The 18,699-nt window shown below is 41.6% G+C and overlaps 1 protein-coding gene, 1 long non-coding RNA gene and 1 other non-coding gene across 6 annotated transcripts in view; 1 reads left to right on the top strand and 2 right to left on the bottom strand.

Moving 5' to 3' along the window:
* Positions 1-2,618: 2,618 nt before the first annotated feature.
* On the bottom strand, positions 2,619-14,037 carry CFAP418 (cilia and flagella associated protein 418). Of its 2 annotated transcripts, XM_064392232.1 has the most exons (6): positions 13,806-14,037; positions 11,857-11,956; positions 9,421-9,491; positions 8,851-8,916; positions 7,958-8,053; positions 2,619-6,004 (listed from the first exon to the last, which is right to left on the bottom strand). In XM_064392232.1, exons 1-6 carry the CDS (start codon positions 13,904-13,906, stop codon positions 5,845-5,847), a joined length of 594 nt encoding a protein of 197 aa, XP_064248302.1. In that variant the 5' UTR covers positions 13,907-14,037; the 3' UTR covers positions 2,619-5,844. The 2 variants fall into 2 exon arrangements, with proteins under 2 accessions (XP_064248302.1, XP_064248309.1); XM_064392239.1 differs by lacking the exon at positions 7,958-8,053.
* A 47-nt stretch (positions 14,038-14,084) lies between these two features.
* The window catches only part of LOC135282450 (uncharacterized), an 80,495-nt gene continuing 75,880 nt past the window's right edge, over positions 14,085-18,699 (top strand). Inside the window, exons 1-3 of one of the 3 annotated variants that reach the window (XR_010348614.1) lie at positions 14,551-14,674; positions 14,788-14,910; positions 15,022-18,150. This is a non-coding gene — a long non-coding RNA (uncharacterized LOC135282450). Of the gene's footprint in view, positions 14,292-14,440; positions 14,675-14,787; positions 14,911-15,021; positions 18,151-18,699 lie in introns of those variants that run through there. The other 2 variants (XR_010348616.1, XR_010348615.1) reach the window with 2 other exon arrangements.
* TRNAS-AGA (transfer RNA serine (anticodon AGA)) lies at positions 14,104-14,185 on the bottom strand. Its single transcript has one exon. It is a non-coding gene; the product is annotated as a tRNA-Ser (tRNA).

Raw genomic sequence — 18,699 nt, forward strand, 5'->3', positions numbered from 1 at the left:
GTCAGGACATGGAATTCCAAGCACACTCAGATTGCTGACTATCCCAAAGCTCCTAGCTGGAAGATGTGTGCTCACTATGAAATCTACTGCAATGTCTTAGACTGAGGCAATATGGCTCGCCTTCAAACAGAGATTGAAAAATTCTATGGGTACATCATAAATATCCAATCACCATTCAGTAGTGAACATTTTTCCTCTTTGCAGGCAATCACATTTTCTAGGCAGAGGAGTTTCAGGTACTGAGGAGGTTATGTGCTGGTTTGACTACTGTGAATATGCCTTTCCTCCTCTCTGCTTCCCAGTTCTTTAGCAAAAAGTTCTGAAGCTGACTGGGTTTCAGTTTCACTCAACTCTCTTAAAAAACTTCAATATCTTTTGCTTATATTTGAATAACAGTTTTTAACCACTGTCTAAGAGGGTTTTACAAACCCTGAATATCTTAGCTCTTATATCTGAATATAATATCTATGTTAGCTATTATCTGTAAAACCTAACAACAGGAAACAGGTTTCAAAATACTACAGGAAACCGTGAAAAAGGGAATTAGAGGGGGGTGGGGGTGGTGGATTCACGCCCATCTTCTGGGCCAGCCTGTGGAATTGCAATCATAAAAGATTCCTAGAAAGGACACCTCCCATGTGAAGTTTTGTTCTTGCTTTTGGCAAATGGACATTTGAACCTCTCCTTGCAGCATGGTATTTTTATTTCTTTCACTTACGTGTGTCTTTAGTTTAGAAGCAAACAAAAACCAACGGCTTCTTTCTTATCTGAAAAAATGTTTTATCAAAACATATATGAAACCTCTGACAGTGTGCTACTCAGCCTTGCTTGTTCCTTTCTGCTCTATTAAACTTTTAATTCAATTGTTTCTCCTATTAGAAGAAATCAAGTAAGTAAAAAATGAAGTGTCACAGAGGTCACTCACCTATGGCGTAACTAGGCTAAATTCAGATCATACTCCCTATTTTAAGAGTAAAATACGTCAACTTTAGTTTCATAGTTTAGGCATGTTTGTATTCTAGTTAAAAGCACCTTGTCACTTCTGCAACAGACAGACACAACTTCACTGGTTATTGGAAATAATGTTTACTTCCATGCACTTTAAATCTGCTTTGTACCCTTCCTTTCTGGACTCCCAAAGAACCAGAAGAGTTCAGAGAGTGAGACTTCACTAACCTCAGCCGTGGCTCATGGATGATGGACTGCAGGATGCAGGTCTTTGGATGATTCCCATGCTGTATCTCAGACTGCTCTGCAGCATTTCTGGTCTACATTGCTTTCCTACATAGACAGGAACAACTCTTTTTATTTCTAAATTTTGAACTTTTACTATTTCCTTTTAAAGAACTGTCACCTTGGGTGATGTGCTATATAAATTCATATTGAATATTAGAAGATCCTAACATATGCAACCTCTATTTGCCATAATTATTCAAGATTTTCAGGGAAAATTAATTTGGACAGGGTGAAAAAATCACGAGGCAATTCAGGTTTTCTACTGATGTTATTAGAGGATAAACATACACAAATATACTACATATAGACATACAAAGAGTTTTTTTATGCTTCTTTACATGACAGTTAAAAATTTAATCCACTTCAGTATTGGTCAAGGACCACTTGAAGACCATCTGGATGAATTAATACAAAAATCAATTGGAATTCCTACAGATCTGGCTACCCCACTTATAATGACACTAGTAGGAGATAAATGCAAGCCTTGGTCTGCTGAATGTAAACCACTATTACAGAAAAAAACAGGAGTATGAACAAGTGAAGCAGAAGCCTGAACTGTAACTCTCAGCGGTGCTGCTCTGCCCTCTGCAGACTGGACTGCATAATCACATATTAACCCTGATCACGTACTTCTAACTCAACAGAAAAAGAAGTTATCAAAGTGAATGGAACAAACATGAACATCACTGTGACACTGCAAGTCCTAAATTAGTCAGGAGTACTCCTGAGGCAGTGGCTGGTTTCTGAGGATCCTCACTGTGTCCACACTGCCAATTAAGCTGGGGAAATAATTATTGCCTGAATAGCACCCATGCCTGGAATCCAAATTCAGAATGAGGTACAGGAAGTATTTATGTTTGTTACTCTAATGTAAGCCACACGGCATTTCTGGGTGGTGGAGAAACAAGTTCCAACTTCCACATGCAGAGCAACTCCTCCCTGGTACTAAGAAGAGTTTCCTACAGCAAGACCTGGGGCACGTGGGCCACAGCAAATGCATGACTGATACACCAGGCTACCAGCACCCCACTCTGAAAGTTGTTTAGCTGTCTGACACCCTGTACAGCACCTGCCTCCACCTTTTATCCTCAGTAAACATCCAAGAAATGTGGCAAATGCACTCACCTTTATGACCGCTCTATAACTTCACGTGCTTTCCTCATGTGAGCTGGTAAAGAATGTTAAAGCTTTTTTAATTCTCCTCTATTTGCTGCACCCTCACTGATGTGAGAAAACACAACAATACTTATTGCTTCTTATGAGCTGGACAATGCTTTTGAACTAAGGACATGTCATGACACTTCTGACAAAAACCATCATTTTTATAAGGCTCCTGTTGGATAGGAACAGTACACTAGAACTCACACAACACAAGACTCAGATTAGTTCCAACATTTCATTTTATTAAATGCTGACATTTGAAAAACTTTCCCAACGCACACAAGCCAAACCCTAGGCATCAGATGTAGTCCTCACAAATGAGCAGAACCTGATGTTCCTTTACTCCACCTGCCTGCAGTTACTAGGTGTCACACCACAGACACAATGTCAGGTCTTTTGAAAAAAGAGCCCGGCAGGAAGAAAAATTTGTGTATGCAGCTCCCAACATAGCACTTCATGTGTTGTGTGACTAGCACATGTGCAGGTTACATGACCCAAAGACTCACATGTCAGGAAACAAGAAAAGTGGCAGTCTATCAGCAAGTGGCAGCATTTGCAGAATATCTTCAGTACAAAACTAAAATTGGTGTTAGCACAAAAAAGTCTTTATTTGATATAATACAGTGCAGAGCTTGCAATATGTAATGCTATTATGCTTCTGTAAGTTAACTTTAATGGCAGGTCAAGTCTTAATAATGACTCTTCTGAGCTATATTCACCCTCCACAGTTTGCAGGTAAAACAAGCAAAAGATAAGTCAGAGCAGCATATTAAAAGTTGATGGAATCGCATTTTGTCATCCTTCATTGCTTTTATTTTTTTTGAGGGATCTGCTGCAGACTAATGGGACAGGCTAAATTTCCAAGCATATCAGTAAGCAAAATAAAAGTGTTACCTTTTCACCTTGCCCATTTCACAATTGGAAATTGTATTAATATTCCAAAGCAAAAATTTGGAGGAAAACACTGGTCCTGTTTATACTTAGCAACACTGTTCTCCAGTACTTGCATTCGACAACAGCTGAGTTGCATTCTTAAACAGAATTCTCTACATAATCCCTGCTATCTCAGATAACCAACACAGAAATATCACTTAGGGTCTAGGCTATATCTTGAGAACCTTGTACAATCTGACAATACCTTCATCAGACGAACATTCAAGCTCTAGTTTTACATTTCTTTACATTCTTTTCATCTGAGGACTTTGGAGTGGTTTGTAACATTTAACCGAAGAAAGCAAAGGAAAGGGAATCAAATCTTAATACTGCTCCTCCTTCCAACAAAATAATTGTATCTAATTACGCAGCAATTATCCTCAAATCTAGAAATATGGTAAGTTCTGAAAACATGTATAAGAACTACTATTCTGTACCTGTTTACAACTTCCCTTGGACAAAAAGCTGTCATATCCCACCACTCTGACCAAGGCCAGAAACAAGTTAATTACACTTGAATAAACCTGATTATTTCAGGGGAGTGTTCAGGGTACAGGAGACACTCCACCATCCCTTTCCTAGTCACATAAGACTTGGTCTCATGAACTGAGATGGGAATTACGATTTTCCCCATTTTTGGCTCACAGATTGCAAGTCCAACTTGTTTCTACACTGTGGCACAACTTCCAGCACAATTCTAGCCAAAAGACACCCTATGGAATTACTTGGTCATGAGTTTTAAATAGCCTTGGAACATAAACGCCAAGACAACTCAGCACTTTTTGAAATGCACTCTTTGAGAAGAAAGGAAAGCAGGTTTCTTCTTCCCCAGAGCTTGTTACCTACCTCTGGGTTCTTCTCTTATTCTTAGCACTGATGTTCCCTAGACATGAAAGTCGCTTGGGCCCACCTGAAGAACACCCAGGAACACTCATTGCATACAGCCCAGACCAGGGCTACATCTTCACAAAGGACAGAAAGGCAAGCAGAGCTCTTTTAGGAGCTGTCTGAGCAATAGTCAGGTCTCTGGTCCTGAAACTGCAGTTTTGGACTCCAGCAGTTGAAACCTCAGCCCGAAATACTAAATTCTCTGAAAACAATACATGACCCTAAATATGTCTTGTCTACACCATCATGCCAAGTAGTACCTCTCCAAAGCTAACTCACCTCTGACCCTGCAGCAGGGCTGCATGGGCACTGGAAGGAGCAGTCTGGAGCACTGAGGAAGCACTGCCAGACTTCCCAGGCACACTGCTGGGCCTCTGCAGGCTCTAGAAGAAGCACTCTTGGAAGGAAAGTAGGTAAGCAGGGAGCAGAGTGCACGATGCCTCTGATCACTGCTGAGATCTGCTCTTTCAGAGGGCGACAGACACAGGAATCACCTCTGTGAGACCACGCAATTGTTTTGGAAAGGCTCAGAAACAGAACAAATATACAGATTAGAACCATGAGCAAAACTTCAGAGAAAGGGAAATAGCTCTCTACAGCTAGAATTGCCCAAAGTAATTCTGAATTTATCTGTACAGATACACATACTGCACAGCAAAACCACTGACAAACTTCCCATATTGAGACACTTTTCAACATAGTAAATGACAGGACTGGTTATTCCTCCCTCGCTCTCCCCCTGCATAAAACTGAAATCTATCTTCTCTATTATTTACACATAATGAAAAGAAAAATCTCTTTAACTATAGTGACTGACTGTAAGAAACATAACTCACCAAGTAACAAGTTACTGAGGGAAGGGAGTATGTTGAAACAGGACAGTTGCACTTTCTGAAGACAAAATTTTTTAAAGAGAAACTGAAGTGAAAGGTAAGTGAAACTTAAAAAAATCTGAATTTGAACATCAGTGGGGATATATATTTTCTCACTCTTAAAAGCTTGAGCCTTTTTCTCTTAAAAATACTGATAAAAAGAGTAACATACCCTTCAGAATCTCATTGAAATTGCATATTTAAGAACTGCACATTTAATAATTGCACAGTAATTTTTTCATCTCTTGTGCAGTGAGGGCTGAAGAGAAGTTCAAGAAATTCATTGTGGCAGAAGTCCTTAGTCAACAGAAAGTGCTCTGAAGAAAGGAGTAGGAACTGGAAGAAAATGTTTAGCACCTGCAGTTTTGGTTACTGGTGGGTAAAAGTAAGTACAGTTTGGGGGTGTGCTGAAACCTTGAAGATGAGAGCTGATCCCATAGTAATTTTTTAAGAGCTAAACAACCACTTGCTCATTAACAACAATGAGCAAAGCAGAAGAGCAGGATTCACTTCAGTGCAGAAATTCATATGCTTGTGTGTCATGGTTGTTTCCCAACCCACCATTCTGAATCCAGGATTCTGCAGACATGGGAAATAAGGCTCTCTGCTAGATGTGAGGAAGAGTCTCAAGGTGCTATAATCTATTTCTGGATCTAAGTATTCAATTTTCCATCTGTTCTCAGAGAACTGCACAGGAAGCAAATTGATTTTAAGAGCCATTTCCAGACAAGTAGGTATCCCACACAAGAAGACTTCATTCTCCATGTTTACCACAAACCCAGCGAAGCTGCTGCTCTGTTTGGAGGTCAGTTAATTCATCAATGGATCTCCAGCTGCACTGACAAGCATAGGCACGTGCTCCTTTCTTCTTTATCATCTTTGCTCTTAGTTTACTGAGCTCAGGCATGTTATTCCTGCCAAAGAAGTGAATTCATCTTAGGATTATTCTGGGTTGTTTTGGCTTTTTTTTAAAGAAAAAATATTCATGAGGCCATTTTAAATCAGAAGACATCTTGACAATTCTGAGTACTGCTGTCATGGATTAATTTAGGGATATATTTGAATTCTGTTTTGAACACTCCTTTCCTGAGAGCAGTCTCATTGTGTAGTTTCTGTGTTCTCAGATAAACCCCAGACTGATGTTTTTGTAAACAATGTTATCTGTTGGGTTTAGAGATTTCCAGTCAGCCTCCGGAGAAAGAATTGTAAAGAAAACCAAGCAGAGCTAATTCTTGTGTTAAAAAATTAAGCAAAAATGTATTTATCTTATCAAACTTACTGTAAAAATTGCTATGCATAACAGGTAAAATTATAGAGTTAAATGTTTCATCAGGAACTGCTACTTAAGGTGATTGTTAAAGTGACTGAAATGAAATGGCCATAAGAGGGTAGAATGTACATCAAACCAGAAATAACTCCTGTGCAGCCATTAACCATAACAAATGAAAAATCAGCATGCTATGACAAGACCAAGTTGTTTCAAAAAATCCAAGTGAAAATGTAGCATTTTAGCTATCTCTGCTCTCATGACCTCCTCCTGGCCACTGAATTGCTCAAAAACAACATTAACAAGTCCAATTAAATAAAGAAAACGCAAAACTATTATCAAGGGAAGAATTTTTAGAAAAAGAGATCAGACACCTATTGATGGAAGGAAAATGTTTAACCTTAAAATTTGCTTTCTAAAATTCAGGTTTGTCAAAATTAACAGCTAAATATCTTGCTACAGATTACAGATTTTAATCAATGTTACAGGTATCTGATACTAATGCTGCTCATGTGATTTTTTTCTTTTGTTTCATTTATTACTTTCAAGTTCCGAGAAGCAAAATAATTTTGACTTTGGGTAAATAAAAGAATCTCACTTTTGTTTAAATCTTTTCCACTATCAAACTAATCTTAGGAGACTTAGTGCAGCATGGTATTTTTAAAACTGCTTTAAATACTGGGAAAAATAATGATAGTCAATAAGAAATACAAATTTTGAGACTGGAAAAAAAAATACTGGAATAACCAAAGATATAACACGGGAAAAATAATGGAAAAGGAGCTGGTATCTCCATTAATGTTCTTCTCTGACTGTCACGTGACTCTCCAAGCACATACTCTGAACACATCCACCTCCTCCATCAGTTACCAGGCTCACACAGAGACTGTACTAAAATAAGAGGAATCCAAATCTGATGTCTGTTAGGAATGTGCCTACTACACTATCTTTCACTAAGTCTTGGCATTAGCTTTAGAGAAACTGGAAATAACAACTTCTTCCTTTAGAGTCCTCAAAAACTATTTAAAGAATTAAAAACATCACAATACAAGCAGAAAACAAAAATCCCACCTCTCCACTTAACCAATAGAGAATATAGAGAATAGCTAATGTATTTCAATAAAGAAATCTGTTAAGAAATAAAGCTATTTGAATTTCACCGAACATGACAGCACACCTGATAGTGGAAAAAAGAACATCTGCCTTGAAACCATCAGTCTGTATGAGTGAAGGTGAGGTGCAAAGCACACACTGAGCAGCCTGTATTCATGTTGCTGACATTGCAGATACCCTGCACTGGTTGGCAGAGTCCAACCCACCACATGGATTACCTGCTTATTTCAGCAATAACCTGGCCTTTTCAGCCATGAAACTTGAATTATTTTTGAAAGCACAGGGGGAGTCATGGGAGAAGAGATAGAAATGGATGAAAACAGATTTTGGGAGACGTTGTTTCCCCCTCCCCACAGACTGTCCCACCTGATCCCAAACAGGTATCATGCACGCTTTTTGGTGACACAGCACTGCTAAGGGCTTTTCATCTTTTCTTACTGAGCTCCAGAGCATGGTAGCACAACACTAACAGCCACCCCAGACACACCTGAAAAAAAGATAATCACAGGACTGATCCCAGACGTAGTCATTGAAAAGGGACACACGGAAGTCACAAGCAGTACAACGCAGCTGATCACACGCTCTGGACAGAGAAGAACAATCAGAGAAGCTGACTGATACAATATACATCCACCATAAATGGGTCAAAGTACAGCACTCAGAAAGACTAGAAGCAATGTCACCTAATCTTAATGCCCTTACATCTCTGGCATGTTCAGAATTATGGTATGGGATTTAATTATATGTTCATGTATTATTTTTACAGGTTCCTATCCTCACCAAACACATAAAATAAACTGATATTCACTTGATATATTCTCCTTAGTCTTCCTCACTGATACAACACCTGGGCAGCACCCAAATATGTGTTGAGTGCACAATTAATTACTACAAAAAATGCCACATAGAAATGCAGTAATGTTCTAAAGAATGTTGTGGATAAATCATCAAAGTACCTCCTCTGCTAAATTCAGCTTCAATTGCAAAGTACTCTGACCATTTTCAGTTCAGGTTCTGGAGATTTCAACCAACCCACTGATTTAAGTCACATACTTGGCATCACACAGAAAGATCAAGAGAGGCAGGGAAAAATAACAACGCAGCAGCAATTTCCTTAACTACTTGTTACGGATTTTTGGTTTCACATCTCATTTGCAAGCACCTTTCACCACCTCAAACCAACAAAAGGTCAAGTGGTCAGCAAGAGAGGGCTGGAAGGGACCAGCTGATTTCAAGTGCAGTTACAGGCAGCTACTTCTTTAGATGACTGCAAGGTTGTCCTGCCCAGTTCAAAAGCAGAATTTTGTACCACCACAGAAACACAGCTGTGAATAAAAACAATGATAAAGCAAGTAGCACATATTTTTTCAGGTTTCCTACCTTTTTGAAATATTTGTTCCTATCCCAGATGGTGAAAGGCTTCCACCCAAGTACACCGGACTGCATCTACATGGATTCATTAAAAAATACTAAATTATAGCAAAACAGGTTGGAGAAAGCAGTATAACATTTCTCCTAGTTTAACAGCATGGTATTTATATTTTTTTTAAAATATAGGCAAAGCATCCAAATGCTTGTAAACTACAGAACTTTAAAATTTCTATTTTCAAAGTGTTAAAAAAACCTCTATGAAAAACATTCTCTATGCCAAATATACAAAGATCTACATATTGCAGCACTTGATAAATGTATATGTCCATAAGGCAAAGGAAGATGTTGTTCAATAGCTTAAATAATTAATCAATTTATAATAAATTACTTTGACCACATGAAAACACATTAACAATTCTTTGAAATTACCTGCTTATCTTTGATTTTTCTTTAAAAAGACTCTCTTCTTGGTGTCTTTCTTAAGAAATGTCAACACAGATTAAACAGCAGCAGTATTATTAGTCTGATAAGAAGTTATAATCAAGCAATGTCCAACAAGCCAGAACATTTTTCACCTACCTTTTCCCACGTGCCTGTACAACAATACTATTTCTTTCAGGAGTGAGACTTGAAGAATTAGACTTCAATTTCTGTTTAAAAACAACCAAAGAATAAAATGCAGCATTACAGCAAAGTCACAATATTCTGTTTTACTTAATAACCAGGAGCCAGAAAATCTCAGTCACAGAAGAAGGGGACTAAGACTTTGGGAATTTTCTCGTTCAAGTTTGTGAGGTTGTGAAGTAACAGGTAAATCAGGAACAAGTCTTCTCTTCCCACACTGAATTTCCAGCTGTGGCTGAAGGAATTCCACACCACATGATTACTTAGACTTTACAATCAAGACTTAGTATTTTGTGACCTTCTTTTGATAATTTTGCTTTTAAAAAGTTATAATTTGAAACCCTTTTCCTTTATGTTTTTTAGCTTTTGTTTCATTAAAACCCATCAAGAACTTAGATTATTGAAAAAGACAGAGTCTTTGAAAGGTTTCTTATTTGCTGCACACAGAAGAGTTTATTTGAATTCCAGAATATGAGAGCTCTAGATCCTAAATGGGAAGTTCTAGGGATATAAAATGATACAAATTTACTGGCATAATTCTCTCTCCTTCAGATATACAGAAGTATTTTTTGTTGGTTCAGATTTAATCACTCTGTAAAAAATCAAAAAAAAGACAAAAACAATGTCACTCATGAAAATATGGGAATCTGCAGGAGGTTATGAAGTATAAGTAGCACCATTTTCTACTGCTGATACCCAAATTAATATATATTTTAAATGCCTTCTATCATTGTAACTGTCTTGAGAATGTAAATTTGCAGCTTCATCTCCATCTCCTGCTGTGAAGTGACAAGACGTTTGCAGAGGATACAAAATGGGGAGCAGTGGTTGATGTATCAGATGACTGAGCTGCCATTAAGAAGGACCTCAAATGACTTCCAGAAATGGGGTGAGAAGAATCTTTTCAAGTTCAGCTAAGGTGAAACACAAACTCTCACCCCAGGGGATGAAAAATCTTTATGCACAGAACACCACGTGGGCTGACCAGCCAGAAGGCAGCTTTGCAGAGAGGGCTGGGGGAAATTCAGTCAATAACAAGTTGACCATGAGCCAGCAACGTGCCCTTGCAGCACAGAGGGCCAGCAGTATCTTGGGATGCATTAGGAGGGATGCTGCCAGCATGTCCAGGGAAGTGATCCCTCCTCTCTACTCAGCACTGATGAGACAGAATCAAAGAATCATTTCAGCTGGAAGGGACCTTCCCCTGCTCAAAACAGGGTCAGTTACAGCAGCTTGCCAAGGACTGTGTCCAGCTGCATTTTGAACACCTCCACAGATGGAGACTCCACAACCTCTCTGTGAAGATTGCCCCTGTGTTTAACCACCCTCATAGTAAGAAAAGTGTTTTCTTGTGTACAGATGGTATTTTGTGTGTTTTGGTGCATGCCCTTTGCCTCTTGTCCTGTCACTGGGCACTATGGAGGTGAGCGTGGCCCCTCCTTCATTAGACCCACAGCTATTTATACACATTGATAAGATCCCCCTGGAGCCTTCTCTTCTCCAGACTGAACAGTCCCAGCTCTCTCAGCTGCTCCTCATATGACAGGCATTTCAGTCCCTTAACCACCTCCATGGGCCTCTGCTGGAGGTTCTCCAGTAGCTTCATCTCTCTCTTGTATTTGAGAGACCAGAACAGGCCACATTACTCCAGATATGACCTCACAGACATGTCTGGAGCACTTTGTCCCATACAAAAGAGGCATGGACATAATGGAGTGGGCCCAGGAAAGACCATGAAGGTCATTAAGGATTTAGACCATCTGACAACCAGGCATCAGCTAAGAGAGCTGGAATTGTATGGCCTGGAGAAAACAATGGCCAGGAGAACCTTATGAAGGTATGTCAGGGAGAAATAAAGAACACGTAGCCAGATTCCTCTCAGTGGGATCACTGACAGAAGAGGCAATGGGTGCAAACTGAAGTATAAGAATATCCACTCAAATGTACAAAAAAATCTGTATGACTTCTGAGGGTGGTCAAACACTGGACCAGGATATTTAGAGAGGCTGCAGTATACATCCTCAGAGATAACTGAGAGCCATTTGGACAGAGTCGTGGGCAACTGGCTCTAGGCAGTCCTGCTCAAGCAGGTGGTTGGACCAGATGATCTCCAGAGGTCCCTCCCAACTGTGACCATTCTGTGATTCTGAGCAATGACACTATGCTCTATTTTGAACTAGCATGTCCTTTAATTTCCTGTTATTGCCTAGGTAAGTACATCTCTCCTGCTCCTCACCACAGGATTACTGCATTTTCCTTTCTGCTTTATTTTCCAAGTTTATTCTACAGCTTGTTTTCATTCATGTTTTACTTAAAAAAATTCAGCTTATGGTGCTTTTACTTCCGTTGTTGAACCTGACTTGTTCTGAATTTCTGCAAACCCCTACTCACCAGAGGTGTTTTGGTAAAGCTGCTGTCATTACAGATTTCATCAATAATGTCGTCTAGATCTTCTTCGCTGCTGCCAGCACTCATTAACACTTTAGCTGATCTGAAAAATAAATAAACCAGCCTTCATTTTTGTAGCATAACTACAGCAATTCTAAGAACTGTGAGTTAAAAAATATAAACATTTACAGCCTTTTTCCCCTAATATTTTTGTAGTATATCAGGTAAGCCATCCAAATCATGATTGAACAGATGTAAACTGCAGGATAACACCTTTCAGTCACTGTTGAGTTGTTCCATCATAAGTCTTATTTTTGCTTGCTTCTTTCAATTTCCAACCACTCCCAATTGTGAATAAAACTATGACAGTACTGGGCAATTAACTGGACAACCCTGATTTTTCACATTTACCTTCAGCAGCAGGAATATGACAAGGTCAGAGGAAGGTCTCTACTCAAGCTACACAACTGCAGGTGTCCTGAAGAGAATTCCTGCAGAACTGGATGCATTTAGAAAGATCACCTGCACTTGCTTTTGCTCAAGTAACACTCAAGCCTGCTGTTTGCTAGCTCTTTGTCAAAGAAAGAGGCCTGTAGTACCGCTGCATTAACCAATCAAGAACAAATCTGCTCCTGAGAAAGAAGAAAACCGTAATTTTTTTTTTCAAGATTGTAATTAGATCGACTACAATTAAGTGCTCATCTAACTATTATGCAAACAACGTGGAAGTCCAGTAATGTGGCCAAAGGTGCTGGTCTTGCATTAGTCATTGGATTCTTCAAGATCCTTTCCTGAGACTCTGAAATTGTGTTGGGTAAGTGCTCAGCAGCTCACCTGTGGAGATATCTAGCCAAGTCTCTCTGGTCCACAGACCTTCCAAAGGGAGTCTGAGATGCCTGTGGGGGTTGGGATGTAAATCTGATGGTCAGGATGGAAACCCAAGGGCAGGCAAAGATGCTTATCAGGGCCAGGATGGAAACCTCAGGGCCAGGATGGATACCTGATGTCTGGGATGGAAGCCTGAGGGCAGGCTGGGATGTCAGACACTGAATGCTTGGCAGTAGTGTAAGCAATGACCCTGACAGGACCAAACTGGCAAAATCACCACTTTGAAAACTGTGGAATTTGAGGCAGATACCTCAAAGTGTAGCACGTAAGTTAAGTGCTTATTGTAGTGGAAATGGTTAATAAAGTATGAACAGAAAAATGATGAACAGAAAAAAGCAGACCAGAGGGAAGAGCATGGAGCTGTGTCAGAGGAGGTTTAGGTTGGATATCAGGAAAAGGTTCTTCACCCAGAGGGTGTCTGGGCACTGGAACAGCTCCCCAGGGAAGTGGTCACAGCACCAGCCTGACAGAGCCCAAGAAGCCTCTGGACAATGCTCGCAGACACACGGTGTGACTCCTGGGGTGTCCTGGGCAGGGCCTGGAGTTGGACTCCAATGATCCTTGTGCGTCCCTTCCAATTCTGAATATTCTGTGATTTCAGTGAAATGACTGAAGTATCAAGAGAATAAAAACTTTGATAATGCTATTGCTAAAGTTCTTTGTGCTTTAAATGGCGAGATTTTTAGATATTTGAGGTCGGTTATATACAAAGAGATTATATCATAAGGTCAGTAACAGAGCCAAGTAATCCCCAACCCTAACTCAGAGGCAAATTACTGCAGCTTTTAACGCCATATTTAATCCAAGGCTGCGGTACACGCAGGCGACAAAGACTGTCTGAAATAACTAAACTCGCTGGCACATCATTTGGGTCTTTCAAAACCACGGGCTGCAGGTGACACCCGCCGACCGCCGGCCCGGTTGCGGCTCCCGAGCCCGCCTGTTCCGGGTTCTTGGGAGGCCTGGCCGCACGGGGCGGGCGGGGACGGCTGCGCGCCCCGCAGGCGGCGCCCGGCTCGGCGGGGAGGCTGCGTGAGGGGCGGGAGCGCGGCGGGAGCGCTAACCTGCCCTCCTCGGCCGCCGCGGGCTCCTCCTCGCCTCTGCCATGCCGGTGGCACAGCCGCCTCTCCACCTCGTCCAGCAGCCGGTCTAGGTCGTCCGCCATCTTGCCGCCCCGCGGTTGCCAAGGCGGCCCCGGCAGGGGCGGGGTCTGCCCTCCCGCCCGGCCGCGGCGGGGGCGGTTCCGGGGCTCCTGCGGGGTCGGGCCGCGGCTGCCGCCCCGCTGCGCTGCTCCCGGCGTTCGGCAGTGAACTACGGGAAAGGGAAGGAAAAAGGAAAAAAACAAAGCCACGAAACCGCGGCCGTAGTCGGCAGGATTCGAACCTGCGCGGGGAGACCCCAATGGATTTCTAGTCCATCGCCTTAACCACTCGGCCACGACTACGCATGCCGCAGTGGCGTTTCCCGCCTTCCCGTGACTGCTTCCCCGAGAAGGAGCGCGGTTTGGGTCCGTCCTCCTCAGGGGCCTCAGTGAAGGGTTTAAAATAGAGGTTAAACTTAATGCGTCTGTCATACACTTCACGGGGCTGGATGTTGGTCTGTTTAGAGCAAAACCAAAGGGTTAGGCTTTGCTAAATTCCACGGGAGAAGTCTTTGTTTTTTAATTTTTTTGTTTTGTTTTGTTTTTGGCCTGGATTAGGAACAGTTGTGGAGCGAGCGGCCTCAGCCCCCTGAAAAGCAGGATCATTCCCAGCTGGCATCCCCAGTAGCGCCCGGGAAGTGGGGGCAGGCATTTTTGAGGAAAGCCCCATGAAGGTGGGTCTGGCCTATGGCCCTGATAATAAATCCAGAGAAACGTGGGAGGCACCAGTCTTCCAAGGCCAGCTCTGCCTTCCCTCTCGTCAGAGACACGCGGGAGGTGCGATGTCCCGAGGTGCGCCCAGTGTCAGTGAATGCTGCATATTATTATATTCTTTTAGAAATATAATGAAGCAATTTAGAGGGAGAGGTCCTGTTAAGCTAAACAGAGCATTGCCATCTCCTTAGGTCAGAGACGGAAAGCACAGTGCTTTACCCTCCCGTTGCCAAGATGGCTCTAAATTTCTCAGCCTGTGATGAAGTGGGGTCTGCTGTCCTTAAGAGCTCCAAGCAGAGCCTCTTGGTAACAAGGTATTTTACAATTCTCTGTGTATTTCAATTAATGAGTTGCCAGCCCTGTCTGAATTCCCTCATACTTAAGCTTTTATTTCATTGTTCCATTTTCCTCCCCACGTATCTCAGGTCACTGTTAATACCCTGCCTGATCCATGGCAGTGCTGCTGGGGGAGATGTGTTGGGAAGAAGAGTTGTGAGCCTTTGCTGGGTTGATGTGATGGAAGAAACTAAATAGTATTGATGCTGCTCCAGCTCTTTTAAGTGGTCCCTTGGCCAGGACTCTGTGTCATGTAGGTAAATTCAATCCAGAAGAAGTGGATTTTTGGGTGGAATTTTTACATTCATCTCTTGCAGCTGTGGAGAGTTTAAACTAATCACAGTTCTCCCCAGTATGCTATCATCTCTTTAATTTGAAAAAGGATCAGGAGCCCACAGGCTTGGAAAATCTTGAAGAAACTCTTGTCCTGAAATACATCATCACATGTGGAAAAGACCACTTGCTGCATCATCTTAAAGGAGCTTAAGAATGCCGAAATCCAGTATCATTCTGGCATTCTTTCAAATGGCCTTAGAAATCTGAGTATGTTCTGTTCTGACTGCAAAACAGCTTCTTTCCCTTTCCATCAATCCTGTGGCTGTCAGCGTGTCTGTTGCAAGGTGCCAAAAATGTATGGAGTGTGTATGGGGTGATGGTGCCAAAGTCAGGGGTGCCTCGAGGCCTTCTCCCATGAACTTGTTGCAGCATTTGCTCAGTTGGAAAGCATTTGAAACAAAAAAGATAATGGAAAAAAAAAAAAAAGAAAAAAGACACAGACCTTTAAAAATTGTTGAACTGAAAAGATTGGCTTTGTGCAGATTGCTGCCTGCTGTTTAGATCCTTGTTGTTCAAAACTTCTGAAAGGCCTGATGCAATCAAAGAGACTTACTGGGTCAAATTGATTCCAGACTAGTCCCTGGAATCACATGGAGGTGAATCTGACATACTGGGCCTTCAGCTAAGCTGTGGCCAGAAGGAAGGAGTTGAGGTCATGCCCTGAATTTTGTCCTCTCTTAGGAAATCAGTGAAGTGGCTTGTTCACATCATGTCTCCTACTGACTGCTTGGGTGCAAATGGAAAGGTTACTGATTGCTGAGGGCTGGAAAAGTACAGAATGACTACTTTGAAGATGATGGCTTCTTTCTCTCTCTCTCTCTTTTAATATACTGTCTCAATATATCCTTAGGAAGAGAGGACAGAAAGCTGGAAGGCTGTCCTGGGTGGAAGCCATAATGTTCTCTAATCCTCAAGCTACTGAAAGCTTTCTCAGTGATGCTGATAAAACTGGATTTTGCCGTAACAGTGATGAAGGCAAAAAAGATTTTCTAGGGCAGGATGTTAATTTCTCTCTTCTCTTTTCTCTGGGAACCAAAGCGAGCCTAACTTGAGGTTGACTAGAACTCTTCTCAGCCCACTTCTCTGAACAATGAACTCTCAGGGGCTCAGGTAATGGTAAGAGGTCAGCAGAGCCAGGTAATACCAAAGTAGTTTCTGAGTGCTACCCATTGCCAGACAAGAGGGAAATGATTGCAGGGAGGCAATCTTATTCTTGATATGGTGATAGCATGTTACAGGCCTTTCTGCCTTCCAATCTCTTGTCCCAGAAATTGGGATGGAGGTAATGCAGTGACTGCCTCTCCCCAAGGTGTTCTGCTGCCTCCAGCATGTGTAGAACTGTACAACTTGTTGCTCCCAGCTGCAGGATATTACTCTAATCCTGTTCCTCATCACAATCCAGTATAACATCATTTTGAGTGGCATTGCTTATTTCTTATTAGTAGTACAGTGCATCAACATGAAAAAAATTCAGGGCTAAATCTAGATTTTTTGCCATATATTTAACAACTAACAAGCATTCCTGTGAATTAAATTTTTTAAGAAAGGTACTAGATTGGGAGACAGCTTCTTGAAAGCAGCAAAACTAACAGTATGTGCAAGATTCCTCATATAACACTGGTTTGTGATGTTGAGAGACAGACTCAGATCAAAGGACAGCTTAAGCTGGAGGCTATCCCAGTCTTGGACTTCACTGTCAATCCTTCCATTGAAGGTGCCAGCTCAGAGGGTGGATTTTCAGTTCAGTTTGCTGGCACAGCTGCCTTACCCATGAGGGGCATGAGGACTGGAAAAACTTCAGTTACTTCCAACCTTCCTCTCAATTAATAATTTCAAGGTTGGAGTATGTGGGCAGCCACCACCTGTTGCCTGGGCTACACAGTTCTCTTGAAAAGGAAACTGTTTGTGAGAAGAACAGCTAAGTGTCCAGAATGGCAATCTTAGTCCTTGCTGCTGTGAGGGGGTCAACTCACTTTTGGTGTTTGTAAACATACATGCTCATTTTCAAATGAGTGTGATGTGGTGCTTACCAAGAGAAGCAGAAGATTTTTCAGAACAGTATACAAAACAAAAAAAAAAAAAAAAAAAAACTTTTCTGGGAGCCTTTTAATGAACGTGGCATAATCCTCAAAGCTTCTTATAACCATAACATTTTGATCTCTGCGAGGGCATGACAAACACTGGAAAGTAGTTTCTGGAAAAAAACTGTCATCTTGTAAGGCTGTGTAACAAGGAGATCACACTTCCAAATCAATGATAATTATGTGTAACTTCAAATAAAAATGGTGTTGCCAGGCACTGTGCAGCTTTACTGCACCTGCATTCTCTGGCACCAAGGGTGTCAGTCCCTGTAAAGTGGAGCAGAGGGAGGCGCATGGTGATAAAGCAGGTCAGTGCAGAGAACATATCACAAGGTAAAAATGTTTCCATTTAACAGATAGAAATAATAAGTAGTAGTAAATATAAGACAATTGGCCAGGAAGGACCTAGGCTACGAGAACATGAGTAGAAGGGGAAAGCATCAAGCACAGAGGACTGGGAACTACTGTGGAAAAATTCTTCCTGCTGGATGCCCATTGCACAGCTGTGGTGAGAGACAAACATCATGTAAAACCAGCCTAGCTGAAGGAGCTGAAACCAAAACAGAGATAGTGTTCCATCACCCTTGCCAAGGCTGGAAAATATTTTTCAGTGATGATTCTCCAGAAGAGTTGTGAACTAGGAAAAGCTATTCCCTAAGCCACAGGGGCACGGTGTGAGTGTGCATGTGGGGGTGAAGGTGCTGTTTGTGGGAACTCCACACTAATATCCTGCTCCTCAGTGGGGCAGATTCAGATTTTTCTTCCTGAGGCCCCAGGATACTGCATCTCCAAGGGAGACAGGTGAGGCAGCTGGCAGGGCTGGTGTTGTCACACATCAGGTTCCAGATACACTCTTCTATTTCACTGCATAGCAGTGCACTTTGTTTCACTGCATAGCTTCCTTTTCTCAGTACAAGAATCCTGGTCAGTGAAAATATATGTTAGGCAGAATCATACCTGTATAATATGAATGCCATTTGCATGTGTGATTTTGTAGGGGGTTTTATAGTTAAAAGACTTAGAAGAATGGCAAGAAGAAAGACTTTTTCAGCTGAAAGCTTCTTCATAAAAAGCTTCTTCTACAGCTCAAATGCTAAAAAAGAGATCTTCATGTCTGTGAGTAATGAGGTTTTCGTTTGGACTTGAAATAAACATTTTATTTTTTTTCCCAGTGCAGTTTTCAAAAGGAAGAATATTTAAGGGCAAATTGAAAATTAAAAGCTAGGACCTCACTGGTTTCAGCAAGGTCAGGATTTCATACAGAAGGTGAAAATTCAGTCCATCTCATTGCAAATATCTGTTCCTTGCTGGAGGACGGGAATTGGTAGCTCTCCTTCCAGCTCCAGGCTG

The sequence above is a fragment of the Passer domesticus genome, chromosome 1 (genome assembly GCF_036417665.1).
Source record: "Passer domesticus isolate bPasDom1 chromosome 1, bPasDom1.hap1, whole genome shotgun sequence".
Taxonomy (NCBI): Eukaryota; Metazoa; Chordata; class Aves; order Passeriformes; family Passeridae; genus Passer; species Passer domesticus.

Excerpts from the sequence above, each read along its gene's own strand:
- CFAP418 (XM_064392232.1), bottom strand. The coding sequence starts at position 13,906 with ATGGCGGACGACCTAGACCGGCTGCTGGACGAGGTGGAGAGGCGGCTG. Across the intron at positions 8,917-9,420 it reads GTACAGGCACGTGGGAAAAG|ATGCAGTCCGGTGTACTTGG; the intron begins GTAGGTGAAAAA and ends GAATCCATGTAG. Across the intron at positions 8,054-8,850 it reads GGAACAAATATTTCAAAAAG|AGCGTGTGATCAGCTGCGTT; the intron begins GTAGGAAACCTG and ends TTCTCTGTCCAG.